The sequence below is a fragment of the Schistocerca nitens genome, chromosome 1 (assembly GCF_023898315.1).
Source record: "Schistocerca nitens isolate TAMUIC-IGC-003100 chromosome 1, iqSchNite1.1, whole genome shotgun sequence".
NCBI classification, from domain to species: domain Eukaryota; kingdom Metazoa; phylum Arthropoda; class Insecta; order Orthoptera; family Acrididae; genus Schistocerca; species Schistocerca nitens.
This window is the reverse complement of record NC_064614.1, coordinates 110,222,828-110,243,857: the sequence shown is the minus strand read 5'-3', so window position 1 is coordinate 110,243,857 and position 21,030 is coordinate 110,222,828. Positions and strand designations below refer to the sequence as shown.

The 21,030-nt window shown below is 43.7% G+C and overlaps 1 protein-coding gene across 1 annotated transcript in view; it reads right to left on the bottom strand.

The window, feature by feature from the left end:
* The window catches only part of LOC126253606 (RNA-binding protein Musashi homolog Rbp6), a 1,376,810-nt gene that overhangs the window by 79,760 nt on the left and 1,276,020 nt on the right, over positions 1-21,030 (bottom strand). The window contains exons 8-10 of the mRNA XM_049955272.1: positions 18,042-18,126; positions 10,833-10,865; positions 2,779-2,862 (exon numbers count right to left, since the gene is read on the bottom strand). Coding sequence (XP_049811229.1) covers positions 2,779-2,862; positions 10,833-10,865; positions 18,042-18,126 — 202 coding nt within the window. The remainder of the gene's footprint in view (positions 1-2,778; positions 2,863-10,832; positions 10,866-18,041; positions 18,127-21,030) is intronic.

Below are 21,030 nucleotides of genomic sequence, written 5' to 3'. Positions count from 1 at the left end.
ACTTCGCTTAATGGAAGGTTTTTTACGATGTTACATGCTTTGTGTTCTCCGCGTGCTGTTTATTCATCTCGGAATTCTTGCTACACCGAACCTCATGAAGTTTTACCGGGGGTGGCAGAAATATATCCACAGCAGAAGTATTAAGAGTTAGTGATCTGTCTCACACGCATCGTAAATATGGAATTACTGGCCGCATAGAACAGGAGACCTACCGTCCGCTTGAACCCTACTGCATTCAATCAAGTGGCATACGCACCCGTTCATTCCCAGGTACACATTTTGTAATGATGCAAAACCGTCCACATAACCTAACACTGGCAATGATAGAACTATGTCGAGGGGAAAGAAGGTAGTGGGGAGAGAGAGAGAGAGAGAGAGAGAGAGAGAGAGAGAGAGAGAGAGAGAGGAATGTGAAAAACGCTATGTGCAGCGTGATACAGTACTCAAATCTAAACCAGTTACGCTTGGAAAGGTATGTAATACAGTACAGATAAAAAAGTGGAAGAGATTCGAGATTCCGAGAAAGAATCAGCTTGATTATCAAACATCATAGTCGTAAGATAAGTGAATAGACCAGAAAAATCTATTTATGTGGTGTGATGGAATGTCACTGTTTCATTACAATTATGTATACAATAGAATTAAAGATCATCGTATAATACTGCAGTGAAATTATTAAAGTATTTCTTGTTTGGTCTTTTTGTTAGTGAAAGTCAATTCAGAGAGGGTCACTGAAATACTAATGTACGATAAGTGTAGCGACGATTCATAGGAAACGTGGCATCACATGTATTGCGGTCCCAACGGGCGGATTGCATGGAATGCCTCCCCTCATCATAGCGGCAGATTCGCTTCGGGTCATAGCGGACATCGACTTATCACCTACGGGGTGTCTCTTTCTTCTCTTACAGCTTACCAACTAGTTTCTACGAGTGGAATGGTTAGTGAAGACAATACCGTACACACACACACACACACACACGCTTTTTAAATCTTTTCACTTAGTGAACACAGAAGCACAAACGTTAGTGGGGTCGACTGGCTTGTTACTAGCGGTGCAATCTACCATTCTAACTGATTACTGATCATTAGAGTTATTATTATTAATTATTATAATGTTTATTATTGCTTGGCGACACACGCAGTACGGGAACGGGATGAAGTTGCACTTGCAAAGGAATATCGCAAAAGGATGCGCGCTCGTCTCGGAGAAAGCTCTCAAGTAATGAACTTTTACAACATCTGAAAATATTGAAAGGCTGGAATCATTCGTACTTTCGCTTTTCCATTCTTCCTAAAAAGCTAATTGAGATCATTATTACAAAATTTATTTGTATAGGAATAAAAACTCCTCGTTTTGTACGCTTAAAAAATTAAATATCTTGCCGATACGCCGGAAAATAATGAGATGCAACGCGTATAAAACTCAACCGTCACGCATTTAAATGAATCTGTTAAGACCAGAATGGAAGGACTGTGCTTTCAGGACGGGATATGTCGAGCTTTCTATCGCGTGCACTTGCCAGAATTCGCGTCTCACCGAGTCGTACAGTTCGGCAACCGTTTCCTCTCGAAAAAAGAAGAAGCAAAATACCTTCCAGTTTTACGGATTTTTTAAAGCACATCCCATCTTCCATCATTGGCAAAAAACGCGCATAAAAATATCGCCTCCGATTTTCGCAAAAAAATACATAGAACGGAAAAACACAACCTATTCGTGGAACAACAGCAAACATCAACAGTAAAATATATATAACAACAGTGGACGATATGATGGCTCTTTTAGATCAGTATGCGATTATGGATGAAGTTATCCACAAATAGGACCTTTCTGAGAAATGCACTGAGAGAACGAAACGAGGTTACGGGCCGCAAAGGTGAGAGACGTCGGTTCCGTGGACAGGAATCCTTTAGGAGGCCAGAACAGCGTGCGCGGTTCACTGCGTCGCCGGAAATCGGATGAGGAACGACAGAACGCGCGTTTGAGCCACGCCCTGGAAGCGAGGAAATCAAGTCCGTGACGCAGCAACGGTGCCACCGCCCGGGCGTTGCTGCAGAATCCCTGTCGGTCAGGAACCTGTCCATTTTACTAAGGCTAAAGCTGATGCAGGGGATGATAACACGATTGGAGACTACGCTATTCATCGCCTAGGAGATATCTTCCAACGAATCTACGTCACTTGGACAAATTTACCCTACGGCATTACTCTAAACTTAGCCTACTCGCTAACGCTACCTTTACCAGCACGGCTACTCTATAGAGACACGATTTAGTTGAAGACAGACAGGTTAACTAGACCCGCGTACGACTACGAAGAAAAAAGGAGTAGAGAGGAGTTTGATTATACGAAAGATTCTATCGCCGGCACGGGAGTTTTGGCCCGGTCGCGAATCTCGACACCGGTTCCTTCCGCCTGGAGAAACTGGAATGCGCTAGCAGGAAATGCGTGCCGGCGAGGCAAGTCCCGTCGCGCTGCTAGCCACTACGGAATTAGTGGCGTCGCCGACCCGTATCGTACGCGCCGCACGCGCTTTCCACTTCCGGGGGAGCTGTACGCGAACATCCCGACACCTCCGGTGGGGTGCCGGACAGGGAGGTGACGAGGCGGAGGCGCGGGATTCGTGCGGAACGTGGAAAGCCGGGGCGGGCTGCTGGTTAGTGTGTTCACAGAGGCATGGCGTGGTGCAGGGCGTGGCCGCCGAACACGCCCACGTGCTCCACGGGCAAGGGCACGAGCACAGGCTGGTGGTGGTGCAAGCCGCCTCCCAAGTGATTACCTGTGGGGTACGGCAGTCCGAATGACGGGTAGCCCGAATAACCTCGACCTGCCGCGTATGCGGCGTACGCGGCCGCGGAGAACCCTGCAACAGGAGAAAAGGTGCGTCGTTAGTGCTGGGCGGTGTGCGGGCTGCAGGCGTACGGGCAGAGCGCCTCCCAGTCTGCAAGCGGCGGGGGCGGCGGAGGTCCGGGTATCTGCAAGCTGCAAGCAAAAACACTGGCACATCCGTCAGCAGTTGTCTCATCGACTACAATAAAATAGCTGTAGAATGCTGAAACACTTGAGCCGCCGTCCTGTCGTACCATTCCTCTGAAAAATATCCGACGACTGAGCCCATTGTCTTTCAGGCATGTCAAGACACAAAGGAATTACGACATGTAGCTGCTAGTGGGCACTGATTTTCATCAATGGGAAGTGTTGAAATTTTGGGCCGCACCTGGATTCGAACCTGCAGTCATGGACTGTGCGGCTGGTCCCGGCGGAGGTTCGAGTCCTCCCTCGGGCATGGGTGTGTGTTTGTTTGGCTCAAATGGTTCAAATGGCTCTGAGCACTATGGGACTCAACTGCTGTGGTCATAAGTCCCCTAGAACTTAGAACTACTTAAACCTAACTAACCTAAGGACAGCACACAACACCCAGCCATCGCGAGGCAGAGAAAATCCCTGACCCCGCCGGGAATCGAACCCGGGAACCCGGGCGTGGGAAGCGAGAACGCTACCGCACGACCACGAGATGCGCGCTGTGTTTGTTTGTCCTTAGGATAATTTAACATAGACAAATGAAATGTATTGCGAATACATAGAAAGAAGGATCCTTTATTGGATGATTATATGATAACGGAACAAGCACTGGGAGCACTTACTTCTGTAAAATATCTGGGAGTATGCGTGCGGAACGATTTGAAGTGGAATGATCATATAAAATTAATTGTTGGTAGGGCGGGTGCCACGTTGAGATTCATTGGGAGAGTCCTTAGAAAATGTAGTCCATCAACAAAGGAGGTGGCTTACAAAACACTCGTTCGACCTATACTTGAGTATTGCTCATCAGTGTGGGATCCGTACCAGGTCGGGTTGACAGAGGAGATAGAGAAGATCCAAATAAGAGCGGCGCGTTTCGTCACAGGGTTATTTGGTAAGCGTGATAGCGTTACGGAGATGTTTAGTAAACTCAAGTGGCAGACTCTGCAAGAGAGGCGCTCTGTATCGCGGTGTAGCTTGCTGTCCAGGTTTCGAGAGGGTGCGTTTCTGGATGAGGTATCGAATACATTGCTTCCCCCTACTTATACCTCCCGAGGAGATCACGAATGTAAAATTAGAGAGATTCGAGCGCGCGCGGAGGCTTTCCGACAGTCGTTCTTCCCGCGAACCATACGCGACTGGAATAGGAAAGGGAGGTAATGACAGTGGCATGTAAAGTGCCCTCCGCCACACACCGTTGGGTGGCTTGCGGAGTATAAATGTAGATGTAGATGTAGGTTAAGTTGTGTGTAAGCTTAGGGACTGATGACCTTAGCAGTTAAGTCCCATAAGATTTCCCACACTTTTTTTTTTATTCGAACCCGGGTCTCCTGCTTAGTAGGCAGATGTTCTGACCAGTGTTTTTTAATCTCATTTTGTTCATTATTGTTCGTTGCATTTCCTTGGGGCGGACGTCCCATGACAGCCATTCAAGTTCATCGTTGGTCCGTTGATTCAGTTTTTTTTTATTGCAGAGGGCAGTGAACCCTCCGACCGAACACGCTGAGCTACCGTGTCGGCAACCACTCAGCCCTCCGGTCACAGTGACCATCGCAACTGCACGGACTACTCCACCACCCACCCGCACGCTAGTGACGTGGTGTCCCTGCACATTATCCTCATTACTCGCAGCGTTTCGCGGATTCCGTAAGCGTTTATGAGTGGCCTGCATTTGCACTCGTCTTAATAGTGAACAAACGCCCCCACATAAATAAGGCGAGAGTGGCCAATGATCCCTTCAGTGCAGATATAAACCACTTTCGAAACTCTTACGGGAATCAAAGAAACGCCGCAAATAATGAGGATGAGGGGCAGAGGCAGTACGTCAGTATTGTGTGGATAAGTTGAGAATTTGGAAGTGCGCAAGGGTAGTCCGTGCATTTGCGACGACCACTGTGTCCGGATGGCTCAGTGGTTAGAGCATCTGTCTAGAGACGCGAGTTCGAATCCTGGTGCGGTACGAATTTTCAACTTTCCCCACTGAAGTAAATCATGCCTAGTAGCAGTTACATATCGTACTTGCTATGTGTTTCGAGTCCACTCATCTTCGCCAATTGCTGCGAGCGACAGTCATAGGAGTGTTCCCTGCCTGGACTATAATCAACATGAGTTGCAAGGTATAACAAAGTAATGTATACACTCTTTGACACTAAACTATCTTTAATTAAATCAGGTTCCGGTGGGTAATAATTCAGAAGACACTGAAAGCTTCAGTTTGTTGCAGAAATGAAAATAAATTTGGCATCATCGTTTCAATAAAGGAAATGGGTGCTAAAGTATTACTAGAAAACAGAGAATGTGGGCGGGGTTCGACGGTGACAGAGAATTGCATTTGGAAAACCACCACCTTCACGGTTAACAACCACAAGAATCCGAGACAAGTCTGAAGTAAACGGGACGTTGCATGATGTGGAGAAGGGACGTAGCGAAAGCAAGAAGATCTCAACACCCAACGAAAGTGATGATTCAAGACACAATGGAATTACAGATGTTGCCTGTCGTATGAAATTATTGGCCTGGAGGCTCCAGATGGGGGTATTTCGGCCGCCTAGTATAAGTCCCTTTACCTGACGCCACTTCGGGGATTTGCGCGTCGATAATGATGAAATGGCAATCAGACCAACATAATATTCACTCCATAAGTGGATAAAATCCGATCCGGAAGGGATACGAACCCAGGACCCCAGGATCTAGAAACGTTAGCCATTGGAGCACGAATTGCGGAGGACAATGATGAACAGGATGGGGTGCAATCTTACTTTCAACTTCTTGTAGGATATCTGTCAGTCGCACAGCCTCTTCGAGTTGGACAGGACGAAGAGGTAATGCTCTGGAGCATGCAAATCGATCACCGCATTTAAGCCATTTACACTTTTGTCTCTGAGGTACTGTCAACAACACAGTGTCCGGCGCAAAACCACAGACACTGGATGAGCTAAGAGAGCAAATTGAGGAAACCTCCCATGCTATTTCACAAGAAATAATAGAGCTGGTATGTCGCTCTGTTTCAAGTGATTGTCGACGATGCATTGCAATGGCCATTTTGAGCATAACCGCCTTAAGTTATTCCTTAATGTACACAATACCAAAAACTTTTCATTTCTATATACTTTAATTACAGAGATATTCCGTTTAAAACGGTTTATATCCCCTTCATACAGCAAACTGAGGCGAGTGACGCTCGACAACTTGTAAATATTTAAAAGACGTCACATTGCCGAGGAAAAGTCCACCGGACAAAATGTCGGTCACTACCTTAGAAGGAACACAGTAGTCACTTTGCAGTGCCGTGTCCTACAGTATACTGTAAGCTCAAAAATCATGACGTTCCTGGGAAAAACTAAGTTTACCTCAAAAAATTCACACGAATTTAGCAAAACCTCTCTTATGAAACACAGTTCGCTTTATCCATACTGGAGTTCTTGCAAACAGAAGATGTAGGCGAAAATGTAGGTTCTATCTTCCCAGATTTCTGAAAGGTGTTCGACACTGTACCATATCATCGACTGCTAATCACGATGTGATAATATGGAAGATCGTCGCAAATTATGTGATTGGTTCAAGAAACAAGTGAATAATAGCGCCTAGTGTAATGTACCTGACAATGGATTTACCTCGGAAAGTAACAAAGTCTACATATAACAGAAGCGTAATGGGACTGCTAACGTTTTCAGTATACTTAAATGTTAATCAGACGAGATCATCAGCCCTATAAGATCGTTCGCCAACGATGCTGTCGCGTACAGGAACACATCGTTGTTACACAATCATAACGCACTGCAGGTGGCTGTTTACGTCTGTCAGTACGCGAATGGAACAGGAAAGAAAACCGATGGTACTGGTACAATATACCCTCCGCCATGCACTGTACAGTGGATTGCGGGGTATGTATGTAGATGGTGATGGGCATAGTGAACGACTGGTACGTGCCGGTCATGTGACTGCACAGCTGACGTAAGTCGTGGCAATGTCGTGGTGCTTATGTGCAAGTCGGCTACATGGAATCCGCACAGAAAGACAGGTCTGACGTGGAGCCTGTCAGAATGGCATGGAGGAGCTGCCGTGCTTGGCCGTGCCCATGAACACTCCGTGAACGAAGTTGCCCGATTAGTTGAAGTATCACCGAGGAATGTCCAGCGTTTCAACAAGGAAGGCTCTACCATTCGCAGTCATGTAACACGGCTAAGAACAGTACTCGTAAGCAGATCCTAACAGGGGAGCAATGTCACGCCTTTTCATTAAAAGTCAGTTTCAAACCCTCCAAGAATTGCTGCAGTCGGTGAATGTACACACATCAAAAAAAGGTTTTGCATCACCCCGGTTCCCAGAACTCCTGAAGATAGACGTTGACTGTGGATATTGTATCGCAGACACAGTCCCTTTGACAGTTCAGAGATGTCACTAAGGCCACAGATGTAAACAACCATGCGTGAGCAGCGCCTATTAGACGGAGGGAGTCCGGCAGCCTATCAGTTCCTGTAATTCCACCAGGAAGGAGCTACACGGCTCGTCCTATCTGTACTTCAACCATGTCTAGACGGTCAATACCGCGGTTCGGTCGCGTCCGCATTGTTACATTGTGCCAGGAAGGGCTCTCAACAACGGAAGTGTCCAGGCGCCTCGGAGTGAACCAAAGCGATGTTGTTCGGACATGGAGGAGATACAGAGAGACAGGAATTGTCGATGACATGCCTCACTCAGGCCGCCCAAGAGCTACTACTGCAGTGGATGGTCCGCAGCTCGTGGTCGTGCGGTAGCGTTCTCGCTTCCGACGCCCGGCTTCCCGGTTTCGATTCCCGGCGGGGTCAGGGATTTTCTCTGCCTCGTGATGACTGGGTGTTGTGTGATGTCCTTAGGTTAGTTAGGTTTAAGTAGTTCTAAGTTCTAGGGGACTGATGACCATAGATGTTAAGTCCCATAGTGCTCAGAGCCATTTTGCAGTGGATGACCACTACCTACGTATTGTGGATCGGAGGAACCCTGACAGCAACGCCACCATGTTGAATAATAATTTTCGTGCAGCTACAAGACGTCGTGTTACGACTCAAACTGTGCGAAACAGGCTGCATGATGCGCAACTTCACTCCAGACATCCAGGGGGAGGTCCATCTTTGCAACCACGGCACCATACAGTGCAGTGCAGATGGGCCCAACAACATGCCGAATGGACCACTCAGGATTGGCATCACGTTCTCTTCACCGATGAGTGTCGCATATACCTTCAACCAGACAATCATCAGAAACGTGTTTGGAGGCAACCCTGTTAGGCTGAACGCCTTAGACACACTGTCCAGCGAGTGCAGCAAGGTGGAGGTTCCCTGCTGTTGTGGGGTGGCATGATGTGGGGCCGACGTCCGCCGCTGATGGTCATGGAAGGCGCAGTACGTACGTGAATGCCATCCTCCGACCGATAGTACCCCCATCGTGCACATCTTCTGAATGACTTTCTTCAGGATAACGACATCGCTCTAGTAGAGTGACCAGCATGTTCTCCAGACATGAACCCCATCGAAGATGCCTGGGATGGATTGAAAAGGGCTGTTTATGGACGATGTGACCCACCAAACACTCTGAGGGATCTAGCCGAATCGTCCGTTGAGGAGTGGGACAATCTGGACCAACTGTGCCTTGATGAACTTGTGGATAGTATGCCACAACGAAGGTATGCATCAATGCAAGAGGACGTGCTACTGGGTATTAGAGTTACCGGTGTGTACAGCAATCCGGACCACCACCTCTAAAGGTCTCGCTGTATAGTGGTACAACTTGCAATGTGTGGTTTTCATGAGCAATAAAAAGGACGGAAATGATGTTTATGTTCCTCTCTATTCCAAATTTCTGTACAGGTTCCAGAACTCTCGGAACCGAGGTGATGCAAAACTTTCTTTGATGTTTGTATGTTCATCTCGACGAGCAGCAACTGCTAAGGAAACTGCATGCTATCGTATTTGGAGTCTTACACGTCGCAAAAAGGCCATTGCACGTAGCAGCATATAAAGCTGCTCATCTTCAGTGAACCGCACTGTTCGATTGTTCTTTGGCTGCAGCAATCGGCGTTTTTGTAATGATTTACAACATTCACTGTTTGTGACGGACCGCACATTACTACCACAGAAGCGCTGTCATTTGATCTCTTATCAATTATTATGGCAAAAACACACTATGGCCGCTTATATTTTATTAATCAGAACATAGAATTATCTATGTTAACTACGTTGGATTGATAATTGTGGCTGAGGATCAGTGCGAGAGAAACGTGAACTAAATATTTTTATTTGTTCAACGAGCTGTTTATCTTGCGGCATACAAGGTTCTTTCAGCAATATTACAACTGCTACAAATTCTCTTGGACTACAGACGTCTGCCACGGTCTTGGGTCCGCACTTCGCATTCTGTAATAAGTATGCCCCCTTATGGATGAGATGACCAACTGAAGTTACCAAACAAATCAGCTGTCGTTGAGTAGTACTTGGAATACAACCACGAAATTAGGCACGGGAAAAACACGCTCAGGCACTGGTTTTAGTGGTGTGGGATAAAGTTATAAGAAGTCGGCCGGAATGCAGTGTTGATAAGACTAAAAATGGGGCTGTAGAGTGTGCAATGATAAAATCATGATAAAAGCATTGGTGAATGTGGCCGTAATTTAGTTCCTCGTAATTACTTTTAGCCATTAAGACATTCACAAGTAGTATACGCAAAATTAGAGTGGGTCACATAAGCAACATCATTCCTGTGACTTAAAGGATATATGACGCTGCAGGTATCAGGTATGTTTGAATGTACCTAGTTTGAATGTTACCTAGTCAGCCATCTGGTCGACAGTACAGAAGGAAGGAGGTGACTTTGGAGGAGGGGAGAGGGGGTGGGGGGTACGCGAAGGACTGGACGAATGGTGCACTACGCTGATCGCAGAAGTCTATAGCGAACGGTTTAATCTGGCATGTTATATCCAGGCCAGATAGCTACAAGAAATCGCCAGGATCTCAATCTTCGCTTCAACATGGCCTTCAGACAGATGTAGTAGCTGTCACTCAATCGTTAGAATAACATAATAGTCCAGGGGATGCTTGATAGGGACACCACTCGCTGGCCAAATGCGCTACACAAGTAAATTATGGTCGCAGCGTCAGAAGATCGACGACACGAAGATAGTCAGCTGAATGGATCAACACACGATTATATAGTAAGACATATTTATGCTTGAATTTCACGCAGTTGTGAAACATGGGACTCATACAGAAATTAACACTCCGAAAACATCTTGAGTCTGGTTAGAGTTCTGGCATCGAGGCACTAGATCATTGCTTACAGCACTTGACAAGATGACTAGTCAGTCACTGAAATATCGTGCAGTCAACTTATCTGCAAGTACATCATCTACAAATCATGCCGGAAAAACCTCACAGAATCACATACATGAAGCTGCTTGTATCAGATGAAAACTGTTATAAATATCAATTTCTCTCGTCATTAAGGTAAGCCAGATACAAACAAATGGCTAAATTAACTTTTAATTAAGCATTTGAAACATTTAATTTGAAATTACAACATCCCTTTTGTAATATACAGTATTTGCTAAATCAAAAACAAGAAAAATTCATTCTGATAATCAGCTGAAATAAGTATATATCAGTTAAATCACTGAAGTCACATTTTGTTGCATTTAAGAACACAGTTGCAAATGACATTTTGAGAGTAATCAATGCTGATTTGATTAACTCGCTACAATCAAGAGGACATCTTCTGAAAAGGGCTACAAATTCAATTTTGAAAAGCAGTGATGTTAATACGTATAAGAATTTTACTCACCATCTGGTAAAGCCCCCAGCGACCACATAAAATCTAGAAATCCAAAAAAGAAAATACATTAGACTACTACACAAGGTAATTAAAACAGATCATTTCTGACTGTGTGAACTATCTACATGTCATACATTTTTTTGTGTAAAGTATTTCTGTCATCATGGAATTTTTAAGCATAAACAGATAAAAGTTTGAGGCTTTAATCGTGAAAAAAATTAAAATTTGGTAAAACCAAAAGGGGAATTTAATTTTTTGCAACGAAAAATAAACTGAATAAATGACGCCGGGGGAAATGAAATGTTAGCATCCATGAAATTTCATAACAGCTATATGATGTGTTTTTTATTTTATTTTCTGAGACTACACTACTTCTGCCGAGCTACTAGTGGCTACAGCTAGAGAATCTGAGATATTTCCATTTGGGGCACGCCTCTACACCCGAAGGCGTTCGGCGGCGTCTCGGTAGCCCACTGGCGTGCTCTGCGCTGGCGTCGGACTCAGGACTTTAGGATAGAGCAGGACTAAAGCTCTAAGGGATACTACTCGCTACTACTGCGGATATGGAATGCTGTCAATGTTTAAGCTATTCTACTGTTGGCTCTCTAATCTAGCAAGTGTGTGAAAGACAACAAAGTATGGATAAGATTTCAAAAAAACGTGATTTATTCTAATAATTTGTTTTACAAATCCCGAACTTCCTACTCTAAGTAACAAAGATCATTTGGTAATATTCAAATGGATTATTTAATATTACTGTTATTGAAGTGATTGCATTAACTTGCATTACTGAAGTAAGCTTCAAATTTTGCTGTTTCATTTAATCAAATTTTTTTGAACAGTTCAACTTTTTGATTGAAACAGTATAATGCTTCATGCAATAATTTCTATACAAAAAGATGGGGATCTTACCCATAATCTGATATAACAAATTTACCATTATATTACACAACAATGACATTAAAACCATACTCTGAACACAAAAGGATGAAAACAACACTTTGTTAGAATACTCTGCTCTACTCACTCAATACATGTGATATTAATATTGCTCAGAAGAATATGTAATTACATCACACATTAAATTAGTAATAAAGCTAATATTCTAATAGTTACATTCGTATTTCAAACATTACTGTCTCCTTTGGCGCAGAACACAGGCAGACATCAGCAGAGGCACGTATACTCGGTTCAAATACAAGTGATCAAAATGCATTAATCATTAGTAAAAATAAATCAATTTACAAAATAAATAATATCTGTTTTCTGTTGACATATAAAAACTCTACTTCTCTATATGAATATTTTCAACTAGGAAGACTATAAAATTGAGTTTTACAATTTTCTGCTTGTATAACAATAGTGATCTCAGAAATGTTGGTCTCTTTCTCTCTAATGAACAAAATAAAACAAGACCCCTTCTAATTAGTAAACTCTATAGACTAACTCTTCTTTGGCTAAATTATAAAAAACCCTATATTAGGCTAATATCACTTTTTCTACAAAAGACACTTGGTATTAGTTCATAATGACTCAAGTAATTTTTATTAATAAAATATTATTCAAGAAACAAACAACACTCTAAGATAAGCGCTATAGAAGCTATTTAAAGCTACGTCGCGAATACTACACAAGGACTGAGTATTTTTATAAGAGACTTTACCATTGCGGGTACAGTTTCTTTCTGTTTTCGTTAGCCTCGGTTCGCGCCATGATACGACTTATTGTGCGAGCTTATGCAGGCAGGGAATCCCCTCGTCACCGGTAAGCTGATATGGACAAGGGGCTTCCCTGCCCATCGTTCGCCCAAATGTCATCTTACTTCCAGAACAACAACAACTAGCAGAGTAATAGGTATTATGAAATTTCATGAAAGGCTTACCATATCCCTACAACTCAAAGTCTGTAGGTTCAAAGTAAACCGAACCTCTCATTTACCTTTCTCTTATTTCCACATTCGCTACAGATTCGTGGTGAAGATTGTGGTGTCAAGTGATTTTTATAATCAGCTGCATGTCTCTTTAGAGATTTATAAATTGTGTAGGGGTGCCAGTTATCTACTGTTCAACTATAACTGTTTCTTAGGAAACGGTGAAAGAATTTGGAAATCTCACGTATTATAACAACCACAATTTTCCCACATACTTTTATACATTATACAAACCAAAATTCAACTACAAATCTCTATTAATAAATGAATGAGTATTTTTTCTGATACAAGATAACAACAATTAATACTGACGTACATCTAACTTCTAAGTAATGCTAGTATGAGAGTTATTTCATAATTAAAAATCTCTTTAGCCTAGTTCAAAACACCTATATACATAGTGACTCCCATTTTCATCTATCTGGAAAGGGAGATGTACTATTGTCATTAAAATTCAGCAGTGATATTCCATCAATTGTGAAATCATTGCGGGGATGAGGAACTCGAGGAAAATGCAAAAGTACATTCTCTTTTTACACAAGTGAGTCAGTAAGCAAATGGCACGTGATGTTTACTTTGGTGTTTATTGAGTATTTTCAGTGGTTGGTTGTACTTCTGTACTTATATTCAGATTCAAGCACTTGCATGTGTTGTAGCAAGCGAATACGACGCCCTCTTTTTGGGGGGGCTAGGTTCTCAGGCCGCTTGGAATATCACCGCAATGGGTAGCTGCCGTGAGAGGAGATTTTGCGTAATTGGAGGTCACTGTTTGGTAGGAGTAAACATGTGGTGCAGGGATGGGGAGCATGAGTTCAGGTCGGGGGTGGAGGGGAAAGGGAAGAGGTAAGTTGTGGGGCAAGGCGGGAGCGATGCAGGCCAGCAGGCTCAACAATTCGTCTCGTTAACATATTTTAACACTTCTGGTAACTACGACCTACCATTTCAAAAATATAAATGCCTACTAACTGCTACACTAAACTCAAGGAAACTCTTCCAAAAGTTAAAAATTTTGCATTCGTTTCGATGTAGCAAAAACTCATTGTCACGTGTCACTAAATATACTCGCTGAGACAGCTACGCTACATTTCCTGCCGAGTTATATTTCTTTCCCTGATCTGTATTTTGTCTTCTGCTCAGTTCTTTTTTTTTCCCTTAAAGTTCGCTACGCTAAGCTGACTAGACTACAACGTTTTAATTAAGTACTTGCTCCTCTCCCTCGCTGTATGTGTGTGTCTCTCTCTCTCTACATATATATCAACTAAGGCCAGTCCCGTCACCACAAGTTCACGGAGCGTTGCCTTACATCGGCCGCAACAAATATAAAAATTTATCACAGCACGAAGTTGGACGCAATAATAACTTCTCATATAAACTTTTGCTCTGCTACACAACAACTACGCCGCTACGAAAAAAGTACAAGATTGTCTCTCAGAAAAGCGAGGCCACTTTGCAGGCACAATATCTCGGAGGAACTTGCCGAACTCGACAAAGACACCCTCTTTCCCAACGCGCACTAGACACGGACAACTCCGCGTAGAACCCCGCGTGTCGCGCGCTTTGCTTCGTTCTCCGACCAGAAGCTCCGCAACGGTCGGGGACTGTCCACGGAACTATATACTCTGTAACAGTACGAAAACTAAGACTCTTTGAACTCATTACACGTATATGTCTATATATCTTTGCTACGCTTGCGAGTCACCCGAGGCCGGCAAGCGCCGAGCAAGCTCATGATATGTGTGTACGTGTGAGCTACTGCTAAGACAACAAACTATGATCGCTACCGACTAAGGCTACTGATATGTTTCGAACATCTCCGCCACTAAAGTGGCCTAGTAATCAAGTAAAACTCTGGTCGACGTAAGGCACGCAGCGAACTTGTCGGGCATGGCTCTCTACCAATCTCTCTGGTATCTAAGTCGTAAGTCACTTTAACGAGGCCTCTTGTTTCAGAGTTTGATCACAGCAGTTGATTCCCTGAATTTTTTATTTCATTTAGTTTTTTTTACGAAGAGAGGAGTGAATGCGCCAAGAAACAAAGTAGGCTGCGATTAGCATTTTTCGTCTGACGAACTACATCTGTTTCAACTGCAGGACCTCTGGATATCTACTGGTACGTGGAGGAACCGACGGCAGACTCAGTCTACGTATCTCAAATTATTGTACGGAATCAGGTTCACACTCCCAGATACACATCGGGAGGTAAAGTACCAGTTCATGTTCAGGAACACTGCTGTTCGAGGAGATATGTGTAATTGACATCGAGACGCGCCCCATAATTCGTTCGGCAGGCTTTAGTTTCGAAGCGCTTCACCATCCAAACAAGTCTTAACCGACAAGAAACTAATACACATCTACATCAACGGGACATCAAAAGGAAACAACAATACTATCTGGGAACTAATAAATACTTTCCTATTCGATCTGATGGTTTTCCTTAGCAACACTGATTTCCTCTGACGAATGGCTTCAGAACAATTTTAATCTCAAAGCGGTACGATAAGGAAGAATACTGAAATAATTGTCAGACATCTAAAACTGAACAAGCGATGTCGTTAAAACACGTTAGCGAATTGTAGACAAGGAGGAAATTAGAAACACGTGGGAAATGTTGCATCTCACGAAATTCCCAGAGTATGGAATGGTAACGGAAGCTTCTCTGTTTAGTATCGCAACGAAATACTATGCGCCCTTTTTTGGGAATGTCCTGAGCTATCTATTGATAGAATACTGATTCAATAATCTGGAAATGAAAACAGTTCGTGACGGTAAAACACGTGTAACGAGAAGAAAATTTCTGAAAAGCAGCGTTGTAAAATTTTAACTGCGACAGTGCATATTTCATATGGTATCGGGTGCAAAATAAAAAAAAAAATGTAAAAAAATAGGAACTTTTATTGAGTATTCGGCAGTGGGAAGTTATTTATGTGTTCTCGGGGGTATAACGATTTTTTTAACACCTACGTTCACTACAGAATGTCAAAAATGTATCAGAGAGCCAGGTGACATTCGCTAGAATGTGACATTTCCAAAAGAAGTTTTGTGAAATACCTGGTCGTGTGGACTACCAACCTACACATGTAAAACACGCCCTACACAAGGTAATCGGTCTACAACCACATTTTCCCTCATTAAAATATTACGACTAACGTGAGGTAGGTGATACTATAGAGTGGTCCATAATATTTGTTCCTACTTCGAAATTCAAGCTAATGACCTTTCCTCCTTAGGGCTCGGCATACAGGCGTGCCTGAGCAATTAAAGATACCTTTTAGTAACTGAGCTACACAATGAAAAAGAACGGCTTGATACGAACTCAAGAGTTCGAAGAAATGCGACAAGGAACACGGAATCACTCTGATACTCGGTTCGATGGTGGAAAACATATAGTTTAAAAGATTGCAAATATCTTTCCCATGTAATAGGGAAAAAGCTATTCGAAACCATGTAAAATTTCCATGTTTCAAATGTATCTGATGAGAAGACCTCCATCTTGGATAGAACTTGCATAATCTGTTCCCAGTTTTCGCTAAACAGTTGATGCATCAAATGAGTCATTGCAGAGGCTTGCCTCGAACAATGCAGCTATTGTCACTGAAGAAGACAGAAGAAATTTGTGGATATCCTCCATCGTCACGTAAAAAAAATTTTTCCCAAACTTCCGATGTCGAACCACTCCTTAGCTTTTCTTTCACTCTATATTGGCCAGTTCAGTTTCTATAAATAATTTAGGGGTATTTTGTCATCGGTACACAGCGTGGGTCACAGAGACGTAACTCTCGTAGTATTTCGGAAAGAGTTCGAAGTACGAAATTGATGTTTCAATAAATGATGGTAATTAAAGGACAATTATTTTGTTATCCGTTAAAACTTATTAAATGACTAAGGTATAGCATCAAGTATCCGCCATTCAACAGGTTGTGAAACGAGATGTACAGTGATAAGAGTACGTGTGACTATTTACAGTAAAAGTTTTCGCGAAATAGCAGGAAAAAAGTAGCTGACCACAAAGCACGTATTTAGTACCGTGTCAACAGCCTCGGAACTCACTTTGAGCACAGCCTCTAGTTTTTGCATCCCCGAATACGTCCACTGTAAATACTGATATGTGGAGTAACACTTATGCTCTTATGTCCACGACAGTTCGGCTGTTATCAAGAAGTAAATCGTTGTACTGGTAAAAATCTATAGTTACTGCTTTATCACATTTGATAACATTGCTTCGTGTATTAACCTCGGCAGAGTATCTGCCCCGTTTCGTATTTTAATGGTAAACAGTTGGTGACGGATATCATTTAGTAGTAACACATGGACTTGAAATTTCTCTGATGATTGATGTTACACTACCGAAACACTTACCATCAGTAAAATTAAAATTACCACACTCTAGAGTGATACCCTTTATCGTTATTTTTGCTACTAGATGTGGAGTTACGACTTAGGTGACACGTGCTGTATATATCGACAAATTTGTGACGACGTTTACAATTCTACGGAATAGTCGCGGGACTTTAAGGCCCTGTTGTGACGTCAAATCTAAGTTAAAGGGATTTCGAAGTTCACATTTAGAAAACTATAATGCTGGCAAAGGCACGCCTGTCGCAATGGGCAGTGAATCGTGATGGAACTGAGGATGGTAAGTGAGAAAACAGAGGATGGAAATAGAGAAGCGAGAGGTGGAGGGCGGAGGCTAGGCAGCACAGTCGCAGTTGGGGGCTGGGGGCGGGAGTGGTGGGGGCGGGACTAGTGGGGGCCGGGCGCGGAGGGGAACAGCGGTCAGAGACCGACGGCGGTGGCCGACTGCGCGTGGTACAGCGCCGCCACGTCGAAGCCCTGCACGGCGAGCAGGTCGCTCATGGAGTAGGACAGCGGCGCGGGGTGCGGCGCGTGTCTGAGCGCGGCGGCGGCCAGCGCGCGCCGGCACGACGCCGCCTGCATCGCCTGCACCGCCCCCGCGACGTCGTACAGCGGCGCCGAGGCCGCGTACGGGGGCAGCGGGACGGCCGCGGCCGCGCCGTGGGGCAGCGCCACCACGGGCCCGGCGGCGGCGGCGGCGGCGGCGGCAGCGGCGGCGGCGGCGGCCGCGGCGGAGGCGGGGGACCCGCCCCCCGCGCCGGCGCCCGCCCCCGCGCCCGCGCCCTGCGGCGGCGGCTGCGGCTGCGGGGGCAGCGGGTACGGCTGGTAGCGGTACGAGGAGGCGGACGCCGCGGCCGCCGCCGCCGCCGCCGCCGCCGCCGACACGCCCGCCGCCGCCGCCGCCACCGCTGGGTGGTTCAGCATCACCAACTCACCGTAAGCGCCCCGGCCAGCGGCGCGCGTCTTCGCGAGGTTCGCCGGCAGCATCACCTCCTTGGGCTGCGCCTTCTTGCACTCCACCTGAAACAGTCGTCGAATGCTCAACGGTGTTGCGAACGATCTCCAAATCTGAGTTCCTATGTTGTATGGCGAGAGAAGAGTCTTAACCCTTTCAGGGGAAGTGGTTCCGTTTGAAACCACCTACAATTTTACAATTTTGGTCGATAATGCAGCAACCGTAGACGAAATTTATAATATTACTTGAAAATACAGCTCTTCGGTTGCACAGGTAAAAAATTTTCAACTTTACCTAGGTTCCAACTGCTCTAAGGCAGCCTTCATCAGAAGTAAAAAAAAAAAAATTACATTACCTATAACAGTTTTTGGAATAATACAAAAAATTATTAAATTAAACATATGTGATAAAATTACATCATAGCTAACTGATACCGTACAGTAGACAAAGAAAGCATACTTACATAGAGTAAATAGTTATGAAATGGTTTAGAGCAACAGTGCTCACGTTAAAAATAAAAATATATTTGTACATTATAAAATTTTCCTAGGAATGGACAACCATAATTTAAAATCAAGACGGTCGCCTCTGCAAAACTCAGGCGTTTTTAAAATCACCTGTGATACTAGCTCAGCTTATTATACAGGACAGACTGGACGAGCTTTTCCGATTAGATATAAATAGCATCTATTAGGGAAAAAAGGTTCGAACGTACATAATTCGTCATTCGCTGACCACCTTCTTATCACAGGACACAAACCTAAAGATGTTCATGATATTAGTATCTTACATACGGAAACGAAAGGCTTCAGACTTGATATTCTTGAACAGTTGGAAATTTTCAAACATTTTTCCCGTAATGACCATTTAATCCTCAATGAGCAATTACAATTACGTGATAAAAATTTCTTTGATGCTGTAAAGCCCTTGCTTAAAATCACTTAACGCGGAATATTGCTATTATGCTTCCCGTACTGTAGCCTTAAATATTGTTCTCTCTCTCCCTGTTTTACAGTATAATATTCTGTTCAACTTTCGATCTGCTACATACTATCTGACATAATGTAATCAGCACATTACGTGCACTCCTGTTCCAATGCTTCTGACAGCTGTTGTCACTGTAAATTACAAGCATTCAATACTAGATGGCGCGATACAAGGTGCCGACTTGCTAACATCGACGGCGCGCGCGCCTGTCAGTCTGATGCTGCTTACAGTGCCGGCCGCACACGCGACCCTTAGCGGCGCGTCTTAATCAAGTTGTGCATTCCTAGGAAAATTTTATAATGTACAAATATATTTTTATCTTTAAGGTGAGCACTGTTGCTCTAAACCATTTCATAACTATTTACTCTATGTAAGTATGCTTTCTCGGTCTACTGTACCGTAACAGCTATGATGTAATTTTATTACATATGTTTAATTTAATAATTTTTTATATTATTCCCAAACTCTGTTATAGGTAATGTAAAAATTTTTTACTTCTGTTGAAGGCTGCCTTAGAGCAGTTGAAACCTAGATAAAGTTGAAAATTTTTTACCTGTGCAACCGAAGAGCTGTATTTTCAAGTAATATTATAAACACCTACAATGTTCTCATTTTGTGGCAAAAGGGCAGTGGCTACATTTGGGGATACCATTCAGCAGCCTAGTTGGTGCTGCCCTCTAGCGGCTGTCGCTGGAATCGCTTCAAAATCTGTAAATAGTAGCAAGTAGTTAGGCGAGTTGGGTAGCCATTTTTGTACACTGTGCGCGAACGTCTTTGTTCTCAAATTGTGACTGTATTATTCTGTATTAGGTAACTTTTATGCATGTATTAAATGCAGAATGCTGTTCTGTTTACGTTAATACTATATGTACTGCAATAATAATCAAAATAATGCATTTATTTCGGTGAATATTGAGGTGGTTCCATTTGGAACCATTGCTCCTGTAACGGCAGCATTAGTAGGTGTGACGAATTTTTTTTTTCTCCAGTTTCACGTGATGTATTCTCACAGACTAAAGGATGAAGCTATTCTGTAGTGCCTTTCCGCAGATATTCCTTCAGATCCCGACTCACAGACTGACACTAGCAGTGACAGTGAAAGTGATGTGCTAGCTGAAGACAGTGATCTGGATTTGCGATTGAAAACACCTGTTTTATCTCAAATTATTTCGGAAAGTGAAAGTGAGGACCATTTTGACAATGACAAAAAAATGGTTCAAATGGCTCTGAGCACTATGGGACTCAACTGCTGAGGTCATTAGTCCCCTAGAACTTAGAACTAGTTAAACCTAACTAACCTAAGGACATCACAAACATCCATGCCCGAGGCAGGATTCGAACCTGCGACCGTAGTGGTCTTGCGGTTCCAGACTGCAGCGCCTTTAACCGCACGGCCACTTCGGCCGGCCTGACAATGACAGTGATGATAGTTTCAGCACTAATAACGATTTGCCACTGTCTTCCATTGCGAATTTTTCATGGAGAAAGGACGTCAGTGCAATGAACTTTGCCGCCAATTTTACAGAGGAAGCTGGTGTACGAGGAAAACTTAAAAATGACGGTGAAGGTATGCAACCAGTAGATTTTTTTTGTGTCTGTTTTGTGACACTATGTTAGAACACATAGTTTTCCAGTGTAACCTGTACGCAACACAGTAAGGTGGCAATTTCAGGCCTCTTTCTAAAGCAGAACTAAAAGTATTTTTGGCTATAACATTCTAATGGAAATCAAGAAATCTTGTTATTATCGTGATTGCTGGTCATCCCATAAGGAACTTCGAGATGAGTACATTTCCTCACTAATGTCGGCAAAAAGGTTCAGCTGGATTTTGATACATATTCACATCAATGACAACGCTGTTATGCCTTCAAGGGAGAGCAAAAATTATGACAAATTATATAAAATCTGTCCACTGATCAATCAGATACTGATAAACTTCAAAGAATTCTATGCACCTACTAAGGAGCAAGCTATAGATGAGT